The 21,324-nt window shown below is 43.6% G+C and overlaps 1 protein-coding gene across 22 annotated transcripts in view; it reads right to left on the bottom strand.

Annotated features, from left to right (window-relative positions):
- The window catches only part of DENND2A (DENN domain containing 2A), a 106,550-nt gene that overhangs the window by 29,576 nt on the left and 55,650 nt on the right, over positions 1–21,324 (bottom strand). For 13 of the 22 annotated variants that reach the window (XR_012002441.1, XR_012002442.1, XM_072762864.1 and 10 more), the window contains 7 exons: positions 19,584–19,784; positions 16,158–16,251; positions 15,565–15,615; positions 14,262–14,449; positions 7,239–7,348; positions 6,000–6,069; positions 4,102–4,179 (listed from right to left, as the gene is read on the bottom strand). Coding sequence is in view for 20 of the 22 variants with exons in the window: in XM_072762864.1 (XP_072618965.1) it covers positions 4,102–4,179; positions 6,000–6,069; positions 7,239–7,348; positions 14,262–14,449; positions 15,565–15,615; positions 16,158–16,251; positions 19,584–19,784 (792 nt within the window). In the remaining 2 variants the exon portion in view is untranslated. The remainder of the gene's footprint in view (positions 1–4,101; positions 4,180–5,999; positions 6,070–7,238; positions 7,349–14,261; positions 14,450–15,564; positions 15,616–16,157; positions 16,252–19,583; positions 19,785–21,324) is intronic. The other 9 variants (XM_072762866.1, XM_072762872.1, XM_072762879.1 and 6 more) reach the window with 1 other exon arrangement.

Genomic DNA, 21,324 nt, shown 5'->3' with positions numbered 1-21,324 from the left:
GCTTGCTTAGGCAGCACATATATTCAAATTAGGCTAAGTCAAAGACAACAGCCACAAAAGACCACTTATTATGATTCCACTTGGATAAAATATTCAGAATAGGCAAATCCATAGTCATCAAAAGTAGACTGATAGTTTACTAGGGCTTGGAAGGGAGTGCTCTTGGGTACAGGGGTTGCTTTCAGAGTCATAAAAATGCCCTATAAATGTGGGGATGATTACACAACTGTGTGGATATGTTAAAAGCCACTGAATCCTAGATTTTATTTTATTATTATTATTTTTTAAAGATTTTATTTATTATTTTTAAAGATATTATTTATTTATTCATAAGAGACAGAGAGGCAGAGACATAGGCAGAGGGAGAAGCAGGCTCCATGCCGGGAGTCCAATGTAGGACTCGATCCCAGGACTTCGGGATTATGCCCTGAGCCAAAGGCAGACACTCAACCACTGAGCCACCCAGGTGTCCCAAGATTTTATTTATTGATATATATATAGAGAAACAGAGATAGTGACAGAGAGCAAGCAGGGAGGAGAGGGAGAAGCAGGCTCCCCACTGAACAGAGAGCCCAATGGATGCAGGGCTCAATTGGGGGCTCTGTGATCATGACCTGAGCAGAGGCTTAACTGACTGAGCCACCCAAGCACCCGTAGAAATACTATTTATAATACCACATGTACATACTGAACCTTTGAAATATGGCTAGTCTGGGGATGCCTGGGTGGCTCAGTGGTTGAGCATCTGACTTCAGCAGAGGGTGTGATCCTGGGATCTGAGATCAAGGCACACACTGGCCTCCCTGCAGGAAGCCTGTTTCTCCCTCTGCCTGTGTCTCTGCCTCTCTTTCTGTCTCTCATGAATAAATAAATAAATTAAAAAAAAAAGGAATATGGCTAGTTTGATTTGAGATGTTTTATAAAATACTCAGATTTCAGAATACAAAATTAAGAATATAAAATATCAAGGACTATATTGAATTATATGTTGAAATAATATTTTGAATTTATGGGTTAAATGAAATATATTATTAAAATTAAAAAGATTATATATGTGGTAGTTCCTCAAAAAAAAATTAAATATAGAATTACCGTATGATCCAGTAATTCCACACTTATGGGTACATAGCCCAAAGATTTGAAAGCAGGGACTCAGATATCTGAATGGCCATGTTCATAGTACCATAATTCACAATAACTAAAACGTGGAAACAACACAATCATCCATCTAGAAAAACAGATAAAGAAAATATGACATATACAAACAATACCATGCTATCCAGCCTTAAAAAAGATGCTTCTCCCTCCTCCTGTGTCTCTGCCTCTCTCTCTATGTCTATCATAAATAAATAAATAAATAAATAAATAAATAAATAAATCTTTAAAAAAAAGGGGGGGGGGATCCCTGGGTGGCTCAGCGGTTTGGCGCCTGCCTTTGGCCCAGGGCATGATCCTGGAGTCCCAGGATTGAGTCCCACGTCAGGCTCCTGACATGGAGCCTGCTTCTCCTTCCTCCTGTGTCTCTGCCCCCCCCCCCTCTCTCTCTATCATAAATAAATAAATAAATAAATAAATAAATAAATAAATAAACAAACAAATAAATAAATAAATCTTTTTTTTAAAAAAAAAAGGAAAGAAATTCTGACACATGCTCCAATATGGATGAACCTTGGATGGAGTATGGATGCTAAGTGATACAAGCCGTTCACAAAAGGATAAAAATTAGATTCCATTTACATGAGATCCTGCAGTAATCAGATTCATTGAGACAGACAGTAGAATGGTGATTGCCAGAGGTTCAGGGGAGAGGGGAATGGTGACTTAGTGTTTAGCGTGGCAGAGTTTTAGTTCAGGGGTATCAAAAGATTCTGGAGGGAGGCCTGGGTGGCTCAGCGGTTAAGTGTCCACCTTCAGCTCAGGGTGTGATCCCGGAGTCCCAGGATCAAGTTCCACACTGGGCTCCCTGCATGGAGCCTGCTTCTCCCTCTGCCTTGTCTCTGCCTCTCTCTCTCTGTTTTCTCATGAATAAATAAATAAAATCTTAAAAAAAAAAAAAAGATTCTGGAGCTGGATGATGGTGACAGATGACATACAATGCAAATGAACATGTTAATCAACTGTATACTTAAAAATGGCTAAAATAGGATGCCTGCATGCTCAGTCAGTTAACTGTCTGCCCATGGGTCATGATCCCAGGGTCCTGGGATTGGGTCCCACATCAGGATCCCTGCTCAGCGGGGAAGTCTGCTTCTCCCTCTGCCTCTCCCCGCTGCTTATTTACACTCACACTCTCGCTTTCTCGCTCTCTCTCAAAAAATAAATAAATAAAATCTTTCAGAAATGGCTAAAATAGGAAGGAGTGCCTTGCTGGCTCAGTTGGTAGAGTGTGCAACTCTTGACCTTGGGGTTGATCTTGGGGTTGTGAGTTTGAGTCCCATGTTGGGTATAGAGAGACTTAAAAATAAAGTCTTAAAAAATGGCTAAAATAGGGCAGCCCAGGTGGCTCAGCAGTTCAGCGCCACCTTCAGCCCAGGGTGTGATCCTGAGACCTGGAATCGAGTCCCACGCCGGGCTCCCTGCATGGAGCCTGCTTCTCCCTCTGCCTGTGTCTCTGCCTCTTTCTCTCTCTGTGTCTCTCATGAATAAATAAGTAAAATATTTTTAAAAAATGGCTAAAACAATAACTGTTTTTAAAATAGATTTAAAAAAAAATAAAATAGATTTTATTTGAGAGAGAGAGAGAAAGTGCATGAGCAGGGTGAGGGGTAGAGGGAAAGGGACAAGAAGGCTACACACTAAGCAGGGAGTCTGATGCAGGGCTCGATCCTAGGACCCTGAGATCATGACCTGAGCCAAAGGCAGACACCTAACTGACTGAGACACCTAGGTACTCTAATAAATAAAATCTTCAACAACACCAACAACCTCCTAGGAGAGACCCAGGTGAGCAGCAATACAGAACTGTCCTAGAGCCTGTAAATGGCCAACTTCCACATAAAAGGCTTACCAACTCAGTGGAGTGAAGGCAAGAACACAGATACATTGATGCTATTCTTTATTTTTAACAGACTTACACAGAAGTACAAGTTCTACCAAGGCAAGAGGTTATAGTAGATCAGTATGAGTCAGGCTTACTCAGAGGGTAGTGGGGTGGACAGGAGGTGGACATGTTTTAGAATGCTTTTAGGAAGTGCTGGCCATCCATGGACAGTAGACATAGGACTTCAATTCTCCGAAAGAAAGCTCAGACTGAAAGTGTATGCTCAAAAATAATTTAAAATCAATTTATGGGGCAGCCCCGGTGGCTTAGCAGTTTAGTGCTGCTGTCAGCCCCGGGGTATGATCCTAGAAACCCGGGATCCAGTCCCACATCGGGCTCCCCACACGGAGCCTGCTTCTCCCTCTGCCTATGTCTCTGCCTATCTCTCTCTGTGGGTCTCTTATGAATGAATAAAAAAAAAAAATCAATTTATGGATTAGATATTCATGTCTGGTTAATGTAAGAAATTAATGTTGGATTGTATCTAAAATTTTTGAGATTATCATCATACACATTAGTAATTAGCTCTTTTCTATCCACCCAGAATAGTGGGGTGGATTAGACAATTCAGTATGGCAATTCCTAGGGCTTGATACATTGGCTCATCTTCCCAAAAAGAGGGCCAAATTATATAAAGATTTTGATACATTAAGAGTATGACCACGATAATAAATATCTCACACTAACAACACATATGTACACAGACATTTATACAACCATCCATCATAGTGGCCTTTTTGTCATGCAAAAGCGAATATGAGAAAAGTTGATGCTTAGAAGAAAGGAAAACACGAGGAATATTCTGGAAAGATCCTCTGCCCCTTCTGTCCTCTGCAATTATTTTGACTCTCCCCCCACCAGCTGCTTCTGGTCCCTGACCTTCCTCAGCTTTCACTGAGGGTACTAATGATAAAAGGACAGAGGAGGTGATGTGGAGAGGAAGTGGGAAGGAAAATGTTAGGATACGATTATAAAAGTACCAGGAGTCAAGGTGTTTCCTGTGTCCTCCTGGGCTCTGCCTTGCCTTCCCTTCCTCCCTTCTCTGAGACCCAAGTCCTTACCTTTGAAAAGAGGCTGAAGCATCCCAGGCGGCTCACAATGCAGTAAACTTCAGGGAGACGCTTCCCTTTGCCACCAGGCTTTTTAGAGTGAAACACGAGGAAATTATGTGTTACTTCAAAGGAGAAGAGAACCCAAACAGTTTTAAGTGCCTACCATGTACCAGATGTTTCCCCACACTGTAGCTTTTGAAAACCCATTTAGGTAAGTAGTTACCAATACCCCATTCTATAGTTGGGAACCACTCTGGTCATGTGGTATATATATTTATATTCTCCTGAAGGACCAAATCAAGAGTGTTGTGCACACAGTAGGTGCTCAATATGGCCTGTGGGGCCATAAAGTAAGGAAGCTTAACTTGTTTACCCAAATCACTGTGGTTCCTCTTAAGGAGCTACCTTGAAAACAAATTTTATTATAATGATAATTCCAAATCAGAAATCATTTCAGAACATCCTTTTTGGAAACTGCCTTTTAAGTTAATTTTCAAAACTAAATGAAAATCAATCTCCATATGTCAAAGTAATTTTATCAACAAAACTTATTATATCCCACTTAACTTTTTATTTTTTATTTATTTTTTCCACTAACTTTTTAAATTTTTTTTTTTAAAGATTTAATTTATTTATTCATGATAGTCACAGAGAGAGAGAGAGGCAGAGACACAGGCAGAGGGAGAAGCAGGCTCCATGCGCCGGGAGCCCGACGTGGGATTCGATCCCGGGTCTCCAGGATCGCGCCCTGGGCCAAAGGCAGGCGCCAAACCGCTGCGCCACCCAGGGATCCCTAAATTTTTTTTTTTAAAGATTTTATTTATTTATAGAGACACAGAGAGAGAGAGGCAGAGACACAGGCAGAGGGAGAAGCAGGCTCCATGCAGGGATGTGGGACTCGATCCAGGGTCTCCAAGATCACACCCTGGGCTGCAGGCAGCGCTAAACCGCTGCGCCACCGGGGCTGCCCAAATTTTTAAATTGTTATCCACACTTTTTATTCACCAATTAATTCAACAAATATATATATATTTTAATTCAACAAATATTTATTGAATATCTACCATGCGCTGTGTATTATCTTGACTCTTAATTATATCAGCTTATTTTGAAGACTCAAAATCACTCAGTGGAAAATGATTTGCTCCCACTAAAGATTTTCAGAAGAATGGGTCTCAAAAAGACAAGCTCGGGCAGCCCGGGTGGCTTAGTGGTTTAGTGCCGCCTTTGGCCCAGAGCGTGATCCTGGAGACCCAGGATCAAGTCCCACGTTGGGCTCCTGGCATAGAGTCTGCTTTTCCCTCTGCCTGTGTCTCTGCCTCTCTCTCTCTCTCTCTCTGTCTCTCATGAGTAAATAAATAAAATCTTAAAAAAAAAAAAAAAAAGACAAGCTCTGGGGACACCTGAGTGGCTTAGTGATTGAGTGTCTGCCTTTGGCTCAGGGCGTGATCCCAGGATCCTGGGATCAAGTCCCACATTGGGCTCTCTGCATGGAGCCTGCTTCTCCCTCTGTGTGTCTCTCATGAATAAATAAATAAAATCTTAAAAAAAATAAAAGGAAGGACAGAAAGGTCTTTTATTTGGCAGGGAAAATACTGGAGGAAGTATTTTCTTTCTAAAGGAGGCAAAGTTGTTCCCTTCTACCAGTAAGACTTAGGTGAACCCCCAAATCTTCCATGGTTTTATTTTTTTATTTATTTTATTTTATTTATTTTATTTTATTTTATTTATTTTATTTTACTTATTTTATTTTATTTTATTTTTTTTATATCTTCCATGGTTTTAACTCCCCTGATTAACCAGTCACACTTCCCACCTCCTCTTGTGGCACATGGTGAAGCCCCAGGAATCCAGCTCTGCCCGGGGCTGCCCAGAGTTCTGGCAGACAGACAGCAGAGTATACTAACCAGTAGTCTTCGGCAGTAACCAAATCTTCTGCTCCCATCTTCTCCAGTTAAGACAAATGAGAAGGTTTCACTGCAGTTGGGGAAACAAAAGTGCATTACACAGCAAAACAAAACAAAAGACACATGACAGCATTCAGGAGACATTCTGGAGGGGGCCATCAAAAGGGCTGCTCCCTGTCCTGCCCATCCATCTCTGTACAGGGACTCTGTGTCAGGGAGAGGGAGACCTAAAGTGTCAACTGCATCCTGAGAGGACAAGCTCTCATAGCATTCTGTCATCTGAGCTGTCCCATCGCCCAAAGCATGGCAGTCACTTACAAAGCATCTGCTGGGACTACTGTCCTCCATGAGCTGGGAGATGAGATGGCATCTGCCACTTAAGGGATGTGACTCAGTAAAGGAGCAGCTGAAGAGTGGGGCTGTTCTGTGTCCCTCTTGGAACTGCCCCTGGGGTGACCCTCCCTGAGAACTGTCTCTTTAGAGCTCCTCCGACCTCAACCTCCTGGCCTCGGCTCAAACTGCCCTGGAGAAACTGCTAGGCCAACTTCAAAGAACACAGCATTCCTGAAACACAGGATATGCAGCCCTCTGAGTTTGATCAATTGCTGAAATATCTGATAACAAAAATACTGGTATGTAACAACATGGTTAAAGCAGAAATGTAAACCTATCACAATTTGAGTTAACAACTGAATGGGCTGCTCTTAAAGAAATGTTTCCAGAGCATGGGACAAGGAAGGGTGATAGGCAATGCTCCTCTAGCTTCTCCTAGACTCAAGAATTACTTCTGCCCCTCACAGGGGCTTATGGACCAAATAGGCCCAGATTTAATGGGAGGCCTGGGAATTTGCCTATTTAGCAAGGTGGTTCTTATCTTCAGGGAAGTTTTAAAACACAGGTGGGGAAAATCTCTAGCCAGGGGCCCATCAGGATCGCTCAGCAGGGACGCCTGGGTGGCTCAGTGGTTAAGCATCTGCCTTTGGCTCAGGGCATGATGCTAGGGTCCCAAGATCAAGTCCTGCATTGGGCTTCCTGTATGAGGCCTGCTTCTCCCTTAGTCTGTGCCTCTGCCCCTCTCTCTCTCATTCTCTGTTCTTTCATGAATAAATTCTTAAAAAAAAAAAAGGATCACTCAGCAGCAGAAAGACTGAACTATGGCCTCTGTCCTCTCTGGCACCCCTCCCTGGTTCCTGCCTACTTTAGCCTTTGGGGGTAGGGAAGGGAGATGCCAGCACATACCTGGTAAATTGCTGGACAGGTGTCCAATCCTTGGCATCAGGAAAACAGAATTGGGGAATAGCCTTCAGTTGGTCCTCAGCCTCTCTCATGAACTTGAAAGACCTTTCCAACTGTAGGGAGAAAGGTGAGAGAAGGTTGGGAATTGAACCCCAGTATGGGAGAGAGAGGCAGACGCTTCGCAAGACCACATCTTCCACACTTCCATAGTTGAGACCACCACCTTAACCTTAGGAAGCGTTTGCAGGTCAGTCTGCTGGGGTCTTTTTTCCCTAGGGCATTATCAACTCTAGTCTTTTTTTTTTTTTTAATTTTTATTTATTAATGATAGTCACAGAGAGAGAGAGAGGCAGAGACATAGGCAGAGGGAGAAGCAGGCTCCATGCACCGGGAGCCCGACGTGGGACTCGATCCAGGGTCTCCAGGATCATGCCCTGGGCCAAAGGCAGGCGCCAAACCGCTGCGCCACCCAGGGATCCCTATCAACTCTAGTCTTACGGGGAAAGTCAGGAGAAAAAAAAATTAATGTGTTTTAGAGAAATAGTTTTCATGTCTAACATTCTGGAATATAACTACTTAATTTTTTTTGTATATATATTTTTGGACTATATATTATTTTATTTTATTTTATTTTTAAAAGATTTTATTTATTTATTCATGAGAAACAGAGAGAGAGAAGCAGAGACATGGGCAGAGAGAGAAGCAGGCTCCAGGCAGGGAACCTGATGTGGGACTCAATCCCAGGACTCTAGGATCATGCCCTGAGCCAAAGGCCAATGCTCAACCACTGAGCCACCAGGCATCCCAGACTATAACTATTTTAATCAATAAGGAAAAAGTGTCAAAGTTATCCTCTTCAAATACGAAACTCATAGATCTGCAAGGTGGAGCTGCGAATCTGGTCTTCTAATCTCTGGGCCATTGGAAGATGCCCTTCCTTGATCCAGGCAGACATTTTATAACACTTCTTAGTGAATACAACCAGTTAAATTACATCATACAGTAAACTTTAATTAATTTCAATGTCCTTGGGACACCTGGGTGGCTTAGTGGTTGGTTGAGTGTCTGCCTTTAGCTCAGGATGTGATCCCAGGGTCCTGGGATTGAGTCCCACATCGGGCTCCCTGCAGGGAGCCTGCTTCTCCCTCTGTCTATGTCTCTGCCTCTCTCATGAATAAATAAATAAAATCTTTTAAGAAAAATAATTTCAATGCCCTTGAATGTCAGAACCAAAAGGAAACTAGACATCATCCAGTCTCACATTCCTATTTTAGAGATAAGGAAATAAGCCCTGACATGTTAAATGATTTGTCCATGGTCACACAACTAGTGTGGAATCTAGTAGGAATTTTATTTTTTAACTTTCATTTTTTTTTTTTTTTTTTAAGAGAGAGAAGAGTGTGGGGAGGAGCAGAAGGAGAGAGACAAGGAGACTCTGCTGAACATGGAGCCTGATGCAGGGCTCCATCCTATGACCCTGAGATCATGACCTGAGCTGAAATCAAGAGACGAATGCTCAGCTGACTGACCCACCTAGGAGCTCCTCTAGCTAGGAATCTTAATCTTTAGTGTCTCTCTCTCTCTTTGATTTGACATCACAGACTAGATGAATATCCTCTTGTTAAAAAATAATAAATTTACAAAGTCTGATTAGAGATTGTATTTATTTATTATTTTTAAAGATTTTATTTATTTACTCATGAGAAACACAGAGAGGAGAGAGAGGCAGAGACACAGGCAGAGGGAGAAGTAGGCTCCATGCAGGGAGCCCGACCTGGGACTCAATCTCGGATCTCCAGGATCATGCCCTGGGCTGAAGGCAGGTGTTAAAGTGCTGAGCCACCCAGGGATTCCCTAGAGAGTGTATTTAAAGCCATGTGTTTACCTGTGTCTGAACAGGAATCTGTGCTTTGCACCCCATTCTGTAGACCTGCTGAACAACAACATGCATATAGCTGACAACACTGTACTATATACTTGGAAACATGGGAGGGTGAATTTTATGTGATGTATCTTTGGTGCCATGTTAAAAATGAAGCACTGTAGGTTCAAGTTTAGGAGACAAAAAGGAATAATTAGTAATTAGCAAGTTTGTTCATAAATTTGTATTTCGAAAGGATTGGGAAGAATTGCTGACTTTTTTTTTTTAAGATTTTATTTATTTATTCATGAGACAGTGAGAGAGAGAGAGGCAGAAACACAGGCAGAGGGAGAAGCAGGCTCCATGCAGGGAGCCCAATGCAGGACTGTATCCCTGGGCTGAAGGCGGCGCTAAACCGCTGAGCCACCTGGGCTGCCCTCACTTCTGTTCTTATTGATAAGTTTATATTTAACTTTTGTTTATAAAGAGGTTTTTAAAAATGATTTTACTTATTTATTCATGAGAGACAGAGAGAGAGAGACAGGCAGAGGGAGAGGCAGGCTCTACGCAGGGAGACTGATGTGGGACTCGATCCCAGGACTCCAGGATCACACCCTGGGCCAAAGGCAGGCACTTCCCACTGAGTCAATGGGGAAACAATGGATCCCCATTGTTTATAAAGAGTTAAAGAAAAATTATGCTCAAGTTACCTTCAGTAATTTGATATACCAAGTATTTTAAGTGGAGAATGAAATTTCTTTTTTTTTATAGTATTATCAACTTTAATATTTGTATTCAGCCTTATAAACAGAACAATTAATATTTAGTAGCATTTCAATTTTTTTAAAGATTTATTTTATTTATTTATGATAGTCACAGAGAGAGAGAGAAAGAGGCAGAGACACAGGCAGAGGGAGAAGCAGGCTCCATGCACTGGGAGCCGGACGTGGGATTCGATCCCGGGTCTCCAGGATCGCGCCCTGGGCCAAAGGCAGGCGCCAAATTGCTGCACCACCCAGGGATCCCCAGCATTTAGATTAATATCACTTATATTTAACACTGTTGCTTTTCTTTTCTTTTTTTTTAAATAAATTTATTTTTTTTTTGGTGTTCAATTTACCAACATACAGAATAACACCTAGTGCTCATCCCGTCAAGTGCCCCCCTTCAGTGCACGTCACCCATTCACCCCCACCCCCCGCCCTCCTCCCCTTTCACCACCCTTAGTTTGTTTCCCAGAGTTAGGAGTTTTTATGTTCTGTCTCCCTTTCTGATATTTCCCACACATTTCTTCTCCCTTCCCTTATATTCCCTTTCACTATTATTTATATTCCCCAAATGAATGAGAACATATAATGTTTGTCCTTCTCCGATTGACTTACTTCACTCAGTGAGAATGAAATTTCTGAAGTTAGAAAACTATAATGTCTAACCTAAATTCTTTCTGTAATATTTTCCATCAATTTCTTATTTTGTCCCTCAGAGCTTGCTATTGACCTCCACCTCAAACCAGCTTTGCAGACAGCTTCTGAAGTCTGCAGACCAGCAGCTCTGTTGAATGCATCCCAGAGGATCTGCAAGCTATCTCAGGACACCAAATCAGAGAGGGGAGGTCTCTAAAGAGAGTGTCCAAAGGAAGAGAGCACCAGGCTGATTTTTTTTTTCAACTTAAAAACCTACTTCTAGTATGCTTCCCCTTAGGCTAGAGCAAATATAATTAAAACTGTTATTAATATTAATGGTTGAAACAACTATCAATGATTAAACAGCTACTATTTATAGACTTAAAGCCAATTATTAATTGTCTTTTGGTTTTCCTTCTTTGAAATCAGTAGTCACTGTCGCTTTTCTATATAATGATTCTCTCTTTCATCCATGACCCAGAAGATTCAAACTGATCCTGGAGCAGTTTTTGAGTTGGTAATTCACTAGCTTGGGCTGTTGCCAAAGCAATAATTTTGATTACCCTTGGACAGTCTCACAGAGAAGCAAATATCAGCTGGGTGTAGTTGCTGGAAGGGGTCATTAATCACCACAGAGTAAAAGGCCATAAACTATTTTAGAAAACTGAAGAGCGGGCCTTGTAGGTAGGCAAGTTCCAGCACTTTTCCATATAGCCCATCCATTTGGGTGTACCCACTCTCAGATCACATCCATGACTCACTCAAATATGTGTGTTCACACATGTGCCTACACATGCTGTCATCAACATAGGAGTTATCAACACATATGTGCATATATGCTCATTTACAGGAAGTGAGACATGGAGATATGTCTCGCAAATACAAGCCATCGGGACGCCTGGGTGGCTCAGCAGTTGAGCATCTGCCTTCGGCTCAGGGTGTGATCCCAGAGTACCAAACTACCAGAGTACCGGGATTGAGTCCCACATCAGGCTCCCTGCATGGAGCCTGCTTCTCTCTCTGCCTGTGTCTCTGCCTCTCTCTCTCTGTCTCTCTCATAAATATCATAATAAATATGATATCATAAATAAATAAAATAAATCTTTAAAAAATCTAAATGAATAAATAAATCTTAAATCTTAAAGAAAACCCAAAACAAATACAAGCAATCATCAATGGCTGGAAAATTTCCCGATGTCCATGAATTGTCATAAAGATAATTATATGATATTGAGCATTTTAATGGAACATGGCAGACATGATCTTTAGTGTGCAAATATGGAAGGTAAGTCTTGGTCAAGGTGACTATAGAAGTGGGGGATAAAACTCATGAGAAAGAGAAAGGAGGAGAAAGAAGAAGATCCTTCTGATAGAGAAAAAGAGCAAAGGCAAGAAGATAATAGACTGATCTGCAAACATGCGTGTATAAAATGATCACATAACATTCAAAATATATCTAAAGAAACACAGACAACAAGATACATTTCCAGCAGAAAGAGACCAATTAAACAGATTAGGGCGTACCCACATAACAGAGCTTTATATAATTTAAAAAATAATGTTCTAGACCTTGTATTAAATATGTTTCTAAATAATGATATGTTTACAAAACATGATGCAAAAATTATACAATGTACAACACCAGCTTTGTCAGAAAATTATACTATGAGAAAAGATAAAATGCTAACAGCAATGATCTCTGTGAAGTAAGAGTATAGATGACTTTTTCTTGATTCATTCCCAGGTCAGTCCCCTTTCCAACAATGATTATACAAGTTTCCACTCAAAGGAAGTGTTTTTCTTTTAAGATTTATTTATTTGAAAGAGAGCAAGAGTGAGAAAACAGAGGGAGAGGGAGAAGCAGCCTCAATGCAGGGAGCCCGACGTGGGACTCGATCCAGGGTCTCCAGGATCATGCCCTGGGCTGCAGGCGGTGCCAAACTGCTGTGCCACCGGGGCTGCCCTGTTTTTTAAAATATATTTTTTATTATTTTATTATTTTTAAAAATATTTTATTTATTTATTCATGAGAGACAGAGAGAGAGAGAGAGAGGCGCAGAGATACAGGCAAGGGAGAAGCAGGCTCCATGCAGGAGCCTGATGCGGGACTCGATCTGGGGACTCCAGGATCACACCCTCAGCCAAAGGCAGGCGCTAAACCACTGAGCCACCCAGGGATTCCCTTTTTTTTTTTTTTTTTTTTAAGATTTTACTTATTTATTCATGAAAGACAGAGAGAGAGGCAGGGACACAGGCAGAGGGAGAAGCAGGCTCCATGCAGAGAGCCCGATGTGGGACTCGTGGGACTCGATCCCAGGTCTCCAGGACCACAACCTGGGCCGAAGGTGGCGCTACACTGCTGAGCCACCCGGGCTGCCCATGAAGACAGGGCTTGATTGCTGTACTGGACCACAGTGGGCAGGACAGAAAGAAGCTGGCCAGGATACAAGGGAACCCTGGCCTTGGTGCATGGTGGGATTACCCGTGGGTAGTGGCAGAAGAGAGGCTCTGAGGAGAGGTGGATTCATACTTCCTTCCCTCTTCCTGCCTCTGAGCACCTTCATTAAAATGTGTGTGCAACCTCACGTTCTACCTCAGGAGTCTTTGTATGCTTATCTTTTGCCCTTCTCTCAGGGTGTGAGTTTCTTGAGAACAGAAAACACATTCTGCTCATCTTTGTAATAACATGGTGTCAAGCAGGAAACAGCTTGAATGTACGAGGGTTTCAGTAAATTCTGGTTGGATTGAATTAGAACCTCTTTAATACTGCTGTCAAAGTCTAAAAATAGGGGATCCCTGGGTGGCTCAGTGGTTTCACGCCTGCCTTTGGCCCAGGGTGCGATCTTGGAGTCCCGGGATCGAGTCCCGCATCAGGCTCCCGGCATGGAGCCTGCTTCTCCCTCTGCCTGTGTCTCTGCCTCTCTCTCTCTCTCTCTATCATAAATAAATAAAAAAATAAATCTTTAAAAAAAAAAGTCTAAAAATAATTTATACATTATTGGTGTTGCCATTTGAGGCTTTACTGAGGCCATTTCATTTTAGGTGTCTAATTTAATGTATGGTAAAGCCAAATCCACAGGGGCATCTGGGTGGCTCAGTCCATTAAGCACCTGCCTTTGTCTAGGGTCATGATCCCAGGGTCCTGGGATCGAGCCCCATGGTGGACTCTGCTCATCAGAGAGTCGGCTTCTCTGTCTCTTTCTCTCTCACTCCCCCTTCCCATTATTCATGTTCTCTCTCTCTTCCTCTCTCAAATTAAAAAAAAAAAAAAAAAGCCAAATCTGCATAGCCATGAGCCATGTTAGAATAGAATAGGATTCTAGTGCATATATCCAGAGGTATGCAGTGCATGTACAGATATTTAGCATGGACACAAACACAATACTCCCTGGGGAGAGGTGTGGGGCTGATGGGAAAAAAGGCTTCTAGGTAGCCTGGGACGAGATGTGGGTGGATAAGGAGATGGGGAGGATGACGAGGCTGGCGTGGTCAGCATAGTCACCATAGGAAGTGAGAAAGTGTTTTTGTTGGTACTTTTGAGTCTTTGAATCTCTCACCTGCTGGGACCTCCCAAATTCTCCAGGGGCAGCTTTTTTCATTTGATATACCCTAATTAGGACTCATTTCCCAAATTTCTAGACACGGAGCACTCCTCAGACTTCCACATCTCCAGGGAACCATGAGTCCCAACAAGATGTTGGCAAGAACGCCACAGTCCCTCTGCAGGCCACAGAGGCCACAGAAGCCAAGCCTACCCCGTACCTTGAGCGGGAACTGCTGCGTGAGTTCTGGCACATAGGCAGCCCCAGCCTGCTTCTTGTGCAGTGACACAACCACAAAGTACTCGAACAGCTGCCTCTGCTGGTACTCCATAAGCTCCCGGTCAAGGGATGGGTATCGGGGAGCATGCTTCAGGCGGGACTTCACATTGACCAGGCGCTGGCTGTGAGCTGGGGAGAGAGGGAGAGTGAGTGCCAGGGCTCAACTCGCTTTCCAACATGGAACCACACAGAGAGATGATAGCTTATGTAGTTCTCAGCTCAGAGTACTCCTTCCAAACCTAAAAAAGTGATCCCACATTTAACACATTAGTATTAAACTCTTTGTTTGGGGTCCCTGCCAGACTCTGGGGAGCAGCAACACTGGACAGGCTGCCAGGCTAAACAGGGTGCAGGAGGGTGGACTGCAGGGCTCTGCTCTGCCAGGGGTTTGCTGTGTGGACTTGGGGCAGTGGCTTGAGTGATCCTTGAGTCTCTCCGTCAGGGGGGGTGGGGCCACTGACTCCTCCCCTCACACACTTCCCTCAACTTTCAGTTTGTAGGATGTGATAAAATCCAGACCACAGAACTTTGGGAGCGAGGAACTCTGTAATCTTTTGCCTGACAGAATGGGCAGAGCCAAGACTAACTCAGGAGCTCCCACCCACCTTCCCTCCTGCCACTGTTCTGTGTGATGGAAACGGGCTCACTTTATTCTAGAGGTGGGTTAGGGAGCAGCTGGGCATGAGAGAGGAGTGAGGAAGGGCCATTGGTCGGATAGGCCCCATTACCTCACTCAGTAGCCCTGGACTATGGCTTTCTTTGGCTTCCCCCTGGGGTCTGAGAAATCATGGAAAACTCACTAAAGCCTGGACCAAAGTCACCAAACTTAGATCTACAGAGACCAATTATTGCAGTGACTTCATTTGACAGACGAGGAACTAGAGGCCCTGAGATCTTAAGTGATTTCCTCCTGACCTTCTAGCAATTTTCATGGGAATCGGACAAGAGGCTCTGGAATCCCAAGCCAACAGTGCTGTGCCCTACAGCTGTGGAAAGCACCAAGAAGGGGGGGCACTGTAGTTGTAGCCACCCTGGATCTCTGGAGCCACATGCTCAGCCACCAAACAGGCCGTACTCAGCACTGACCACGCCCCAATGAACCCTGCGGGTCCCCTATGCCCTCAGATGTTCACATCTTGCCCTAATAAGGTTGTGCAAGTACGCTCTGTGCCATCCCTCACATTAAGCAGGAAGGACCATCTTGGTAGCTCCCCAGCCCCCTGCATGGCAACCAGTCATCTCACCTTTCAGCTTCTCCTCCGTGTCACTGTCAGACTCACTGTTCTCATCCGTCACTAGAAAGAAAAACAAGCAACAAACAAACAAAAAGTCAACGAGAAGAAAGTTACACATATGAGTTTTTCTAATACAGGAAACTTTCTGTGTGAAGTGACACAAATCCAAGATTTCTACTTCAGAGGGGCTATTTTCTTTTTGTCCATCGAAATGTTAATGGACAAACTAGGTCTTTGTTCAACTAAATATATTTCCAAATTAATGTGGCTCTGGTTCAGATGGTACCTATATCCAATAATATAGCAGAAACTGGCTCCTTTAATGCATGCTGAGCAAAGACAGCGGCTCCCAGGGTGAGAGTTTGCAGTGCTGGACTTGCTTGACCAATGGACAATGAAATAGGACAGAGGACCCACCACCAGGCTGAGCTCCTTCCACAACAGGAGGTATTTACAAAGCACCAGTTTGTTCTCCTCTGTGGTGAGCAACCGGAAACAACAGGAAGCCTCTTTTAGGAAGAGTCCGTTTTCACATTGTTGGGGGAGAAGGGACTTGGCAGGTGGTGGTGATGGTGGTGGTGGTGGGGGCGGGGGAGTCCTACCTTTTCCTGAGTTGCTCTCCTGAGACTGGGACAGCCTCTTCACACGTTTCTTTCCTCTCCGGGCCTCATAAATGGCATTGATTCGCAACACCAGCTGCCAGACATGGGGAAAAGAAAAGCCAGTGTTAGCAACTTCCTCCCCATGTGCAGCTGGGATTCCTTTGCTGCTCAATCTCTTCTGGGATTATGGAAGGCCAGGGAAAGGAGGAGGGAGGGGCTGCTTCCTACTGGTCCACTGGCATCTTTCAACTCCTCTTTTATACCAGACAGGAACATGACCTTCGAGAACACTAGAGGAGGCTGCCATTCTCACTGATGTACGAACAGCTGATGTCTAAATATACTGACGCAGCCAGCGGAAACACAGGGAGACAATCCCTTCGATGCCAGGATGTTACTGTGGTTTGGGAACAGGCTTTGCCCTCTCAGGAAAAAACAAAACAAAACAAAAAAAGTAACATACAGCAAAAATAAAAAGCCTCCCAGGCAGGGCCCCTTTTGTAGGAACCATGCCAAAGACCATCTGAGCAGCACTGGGCAGCGAGAAGGCCGGGATTACCTCCACTTGCTATCCAAAATTAGCCAGAAGACAGCTACAATATAGTTAACATCCTTCCACTTATTAAAATACAGTGAACATTAGGATGTAAGCTCCATGCAGGTGGGAATTTTTGTCACTTTTGTTTGCTGCTGTAACAGTGCCTCTATGGGGTGGAACAGTGCCTGGCACCTAGTAGGTACTCAACAAGTATTTGTTGATTGTGAATTTGTTGCATGAATACTAAGCATCTCCTATGTACAAAGGGTTTCGCTAGGAGCTGTGAGGGATAAAAAGATATAAGACACAGCATCCGTTCCTGGGGAGTTCACAAGCTAATAGCAAGGACCAAGATGCATTCACAGCTATCAAACAATTCATGAGTGCCATGTGAGTAGAATGAACGACGTGACAGAGAGTTTTTCTCACTTTAAATCAGGTAGTAGAATAAATGGAAGCCATATATATATACTTCAATCAATAAACCTCTGTTCCTTTTTATTTAAAAAAATTTCCCCAGAGAGAAAAACTTTAAACATGCTCTCACATAACTGTATTTTTTTTTAAAGACTTTATTTATTTATTCATGAGAGACACAGAGAGAGAGAGAGAGAGGCAGAGACACAGGCAGAGGGAGAAGCAGGCTCCATGCAGGGAGCCTGATGTGGGACTCGATCCTGGGTCTCCAGGATCAGGCCCTGGGCTGCAGGCAGCACTAAACCACTGCACCACTGGGGCTGCCCATAACTGTATTTTTTTAAAAGATTTTATTTATTTATTCATGAGAGACACAGAGATAGAGAGAGGCAGAGATACAAGCAGAGGGAGAAGCAGGCTCCATGCAGGGAGCCCAACATGGGACTGGATCCTGGGTTTCTAGGATCAGGCCCTGCGCTGAAGGTGGTGCTAAACCGCTGAGCCACCCGGGCTGCCCCAAGTTTTGTGGTTTTAAAAGTGTTCTGTACTAGGGGGCACCTGGGTGGCTCAGTCAATTAGGTGTCAGCTCTTGATTTTGGGTCAGGTCATGATCTCAAGGTCATGGGATGGAGCTCTGAGCTGGGCTCTGTGCTCAGCAGGGAGTCTGTTTAGGATTTTTCCTCTTCCTCTACCCCTCCCCCCACATTCTCTCTCTCTCTCTCTCTCTCTCTCTCAAATAAATAAATAAATAAATAAATAAATAAATAAATAAATAAACTCTTGGGATCCCTGGGTGGCGCAGCGGTTTGGCGCCTGCCTTTGGCCCAGGGCGCGATCCTGGAGACTCGGGATCGAATCCCACGTCAGGCTCCCGGTGCATGGAGCCTGCTTCTCCCTCTGCCTGTGTCTCTGCCTCTCTCTCTCTCACTGTGTGCCTATCATAAATAAATAAAATAAAATTTAAAAAAAAAAAAAAAATAAACTCTTAAAAAAAAAAAAAAAAGAATCGCATACTCAAATTTAGAGCTGTGTTAAAGGTCTTTTAACCCAACAGCTAATCCATTTTTCTCTGTTTAATTTGCTAAAATAATGATGAGGCTGGCAGTATGGATGTTAATAGCCACTTTTAATTATTCCACAACTGTAGGATTTTGACATTATGGATTCCTATGAATGGTGCCAGAACAAGCAGAAGGGCAGTTAAGGGAGTGGCTAGGGAGGCCACACTTCGGGAGCCCCTGGAGCAGCTATCGTGATGGCACAGGACAGTGACTCTGGAGGGCAGTGGGTGGGAGGCACGGGAGTGAATCTGTGCTGAAAGAGACTGGGATCCACATGTTAGTAGAGCTCATTCAGGAAGCATCAAATAATCAATATGCAACCTACTCCAAGCCCTGGACCCTGGGCAGGACAAGGCCAAACCTGGAAGGCATAAAGGCCCGCCTGGGCCTTCTGCCTGCCTTCATGAGCAAAAAAAAAAAGCAAGGTGCCTTTTCTTCTGTTCCACCTGCAACCCCCCTCCAACCAGGCTGCAGGTTATAGGTCTTTTTCTCAACCATCTGACCCTAGCTGTCCTTACTCTTCAGAATGGACTCTGATGGTCGAAGTGACTCAACTTCACCTGAATGAGAAAGTTGGGGATAGGTGTGGTAGGAGTGAAATTACAATTAACCAAACTGCTGGGAGGAACCAGCTTGTAAATGTCCCATGACTTTCAGGTCAATGCACCGCTTTGAGAAATCTGATTAAATCTACAGATAATCCTCTCCTCTCTATCCCTCCAAACTCCCCAAAGCCTTCTATAATTTCATGATCCCTAAATCCTATCCATCCATCCATCCATCCATCATCCATCCATCCATGTACTCAGAAATGAAGAATCTCTGCTCTAAAAGTTCCCAAAGGAAGTTGGTACCAAAGCGGCCAATGAAGAGGGACCAGCATGGAGGGCTGGAACAGAGCAAAAGGGAATTGAATCAATAGCAGCCGCATTAGGATGCATATGTGTCACTGGGCACATTTTACCTTTGGGATTGAAAAGAGCAAGGAAAGATGTAGTTTTGACAAGTGCCACCTCAGAGCACAGGCTCCACACGGTACTGCCTCTGCAGCTGGTGTTGACCAAAGTGTGACTCAGAGCATGATGAATACAGCTCTACTTTTTGAGGCTATGAAGGAGGAGGAAGTGGCCTTTTGAGACCAGGCTTTGGAAACATGATCTGGGATCATGAGTATAGGCTCCTGAGAGTTTAGGCTGGGAGAGGAAATGGCTAAGGGGAAGGCTACAGGACCACAGTAATTATTATGACAAAAGCCCAGATAGCCCAGTCTGCTAGTTTCACAGCAGTGTCTACCTGGCCTGTGATGAAGCAGGTAGAAGAGAGTTGTTCTTTGCCCAGACTCCTCTGAAGCCTTTCTCAGTAGTGAAGGGCAAGTGTGTATCTGTACACAAAGTTTGTTGCAAGTCTTACCTTGGGTATTTTTCTCTTCTTCCTGCCATTCTGCGGGTCTCCAAGGTTAAAGAAAGTGTCATCAGGGCTGCTGGGGGTGGAGGGAGGGCTGATTTTGGAAGGCGACCCATATCCATCCCGACTCAGCTTCCTGGTGTCCAGCAGTTTGAAGTTCCTCCTCTCTGAATTTTGCCGGAAAAAAGCGGGTTTGGCCAATGACTGCTGGGAAGGGAAAAGAGAAAAGAAGAGCAAATAAATACAACGGGCCTAACCGGGAGATAACTGGGGGTGCCAGTGATACAGACCACAAGATGGAGAGAGAAAACTGGTCTCTCTTCCCAGGATATACTGAATTTGTCTATGATAATGGATGCAAAGCCAATCCAGTCCCTCTTTTTAAATAAGTGAGAATTAGGGCAGCCCGGGTGGCTCAGCGGTTTAGCGCCGTCTTCAGCCCAGTGCCTGATCCTAGAGACCCAGGATCGAGTACCATGTCAGGCTCCCTGCACGGAGCCTGCTTCTCCCTCTGCCTGAGTCTCTGCCTCTCTCTGTGTCTGTCATAAGTAAATACATAAAATTTAAAAATAAATAAATAAGTGACAATTCACTGGCTCAATCCCTTACCTGTACAAATTGGGTATTCTGAGAATAAGACTCACTGTACTGTGAGGGAGGAGACCTAAGCCCAGCTTTGACCCTGCCCTTGATAAGGTGAGTGCTTCCTATACAAGGAGTTTCACTCCCTAAGGCTCAGAGTCTTATTTCTAAAAACAAGCCACTTTAATGTCAAAGGCAAAAAAAAAAAAAAAAAAAAAAAAAACCTGGCAAAACACAAAAGAACAAAAAAAGCCACAGAAAATCCTGCAACTTGGAGAATTTATTTTTCTAAGAATACTACAAATTAATGAAAAGACAAACAGGTAAAAAAAAAAGCCTGGAAAAAATTTTTTTAAAGATTTTATTTTTTGGGACGCCTGGATGGCTCAGCAGTTAAGCTCTGCTTTCATGATCAGGGTGTGATCCTGGAGTTCAGGCATCCAGTCCCACGCTGGGCTCCCTGAGGGGAGCCTGCTTCTCCCTCTGCCTATGTCTCTGCCTCTTTCTCTCTCTGTCTCTCATGAATAAATAAATAAAATCTTTGAAATAAAAAAAAAAAGGGACTCGATCGCAGGACTCTGGGATCACAACCTGAGCCAAAGGCAGACAGACACTCAGCCACTGAGCTACCCAGGCACCCCAGGATTGGAAAATTTATAGGAAAAGAAATACAATGATGCTTAGATATAGAAAAGATTCTTAGTTTCATTCATAAAATTAAAATCATTGAGACATTTTTCACTAAAGATTAGCAAAGGTAAATCTGGTAACTCACTGGATTGGTGAAAGTGAGGGAAATAGTCCCTTTCACACTTTCATAAAATTTTGGTGGGACTGGAAATTGGTACAGTTCTATGGAGGGCAATCAAGCAGTGTCAACAAAATTACAAATGCATATACTCTTTCACTCCGCAATTCTACCTGTGGGAATGGGACCTACTGATATATACTTGTGTAAAGTTACATTGTATGAAGCAAGCTACATTGTGTAAAGTAAACTGTACACTGTGAAATGGTTTGCAAACACAAAATACTGGAAACAATCTAGATGTCTATCAGCAGATGCTGGTCAAGTAAGTTATGGTCCTCCACACCGTGAAATACAAGGCAGTTGTAAAAAATCTGAATGTACTGATACAGAAGGTTCTGACAGATGCATATCATT

This window comes from Vulpes vulpes, chromosome 7, assembly GCF_048418805.1.
Source record: "Vulpes vulpes isolate BD-2025 chromosome 7, VulVul3, whole genome shotgun sequence".
Taxonomy (NCBI): domain Eukaryota; kingdom Metazoa; phylum Chordata; class Mammalia; order Carnivora; family Canidae; genus Vulpes; species Vulpes vulpes.
Note: the sequence above shows the minus strand (reverse complement) of the source record. Positions and strands in the feature narration are given on the sequence as shown.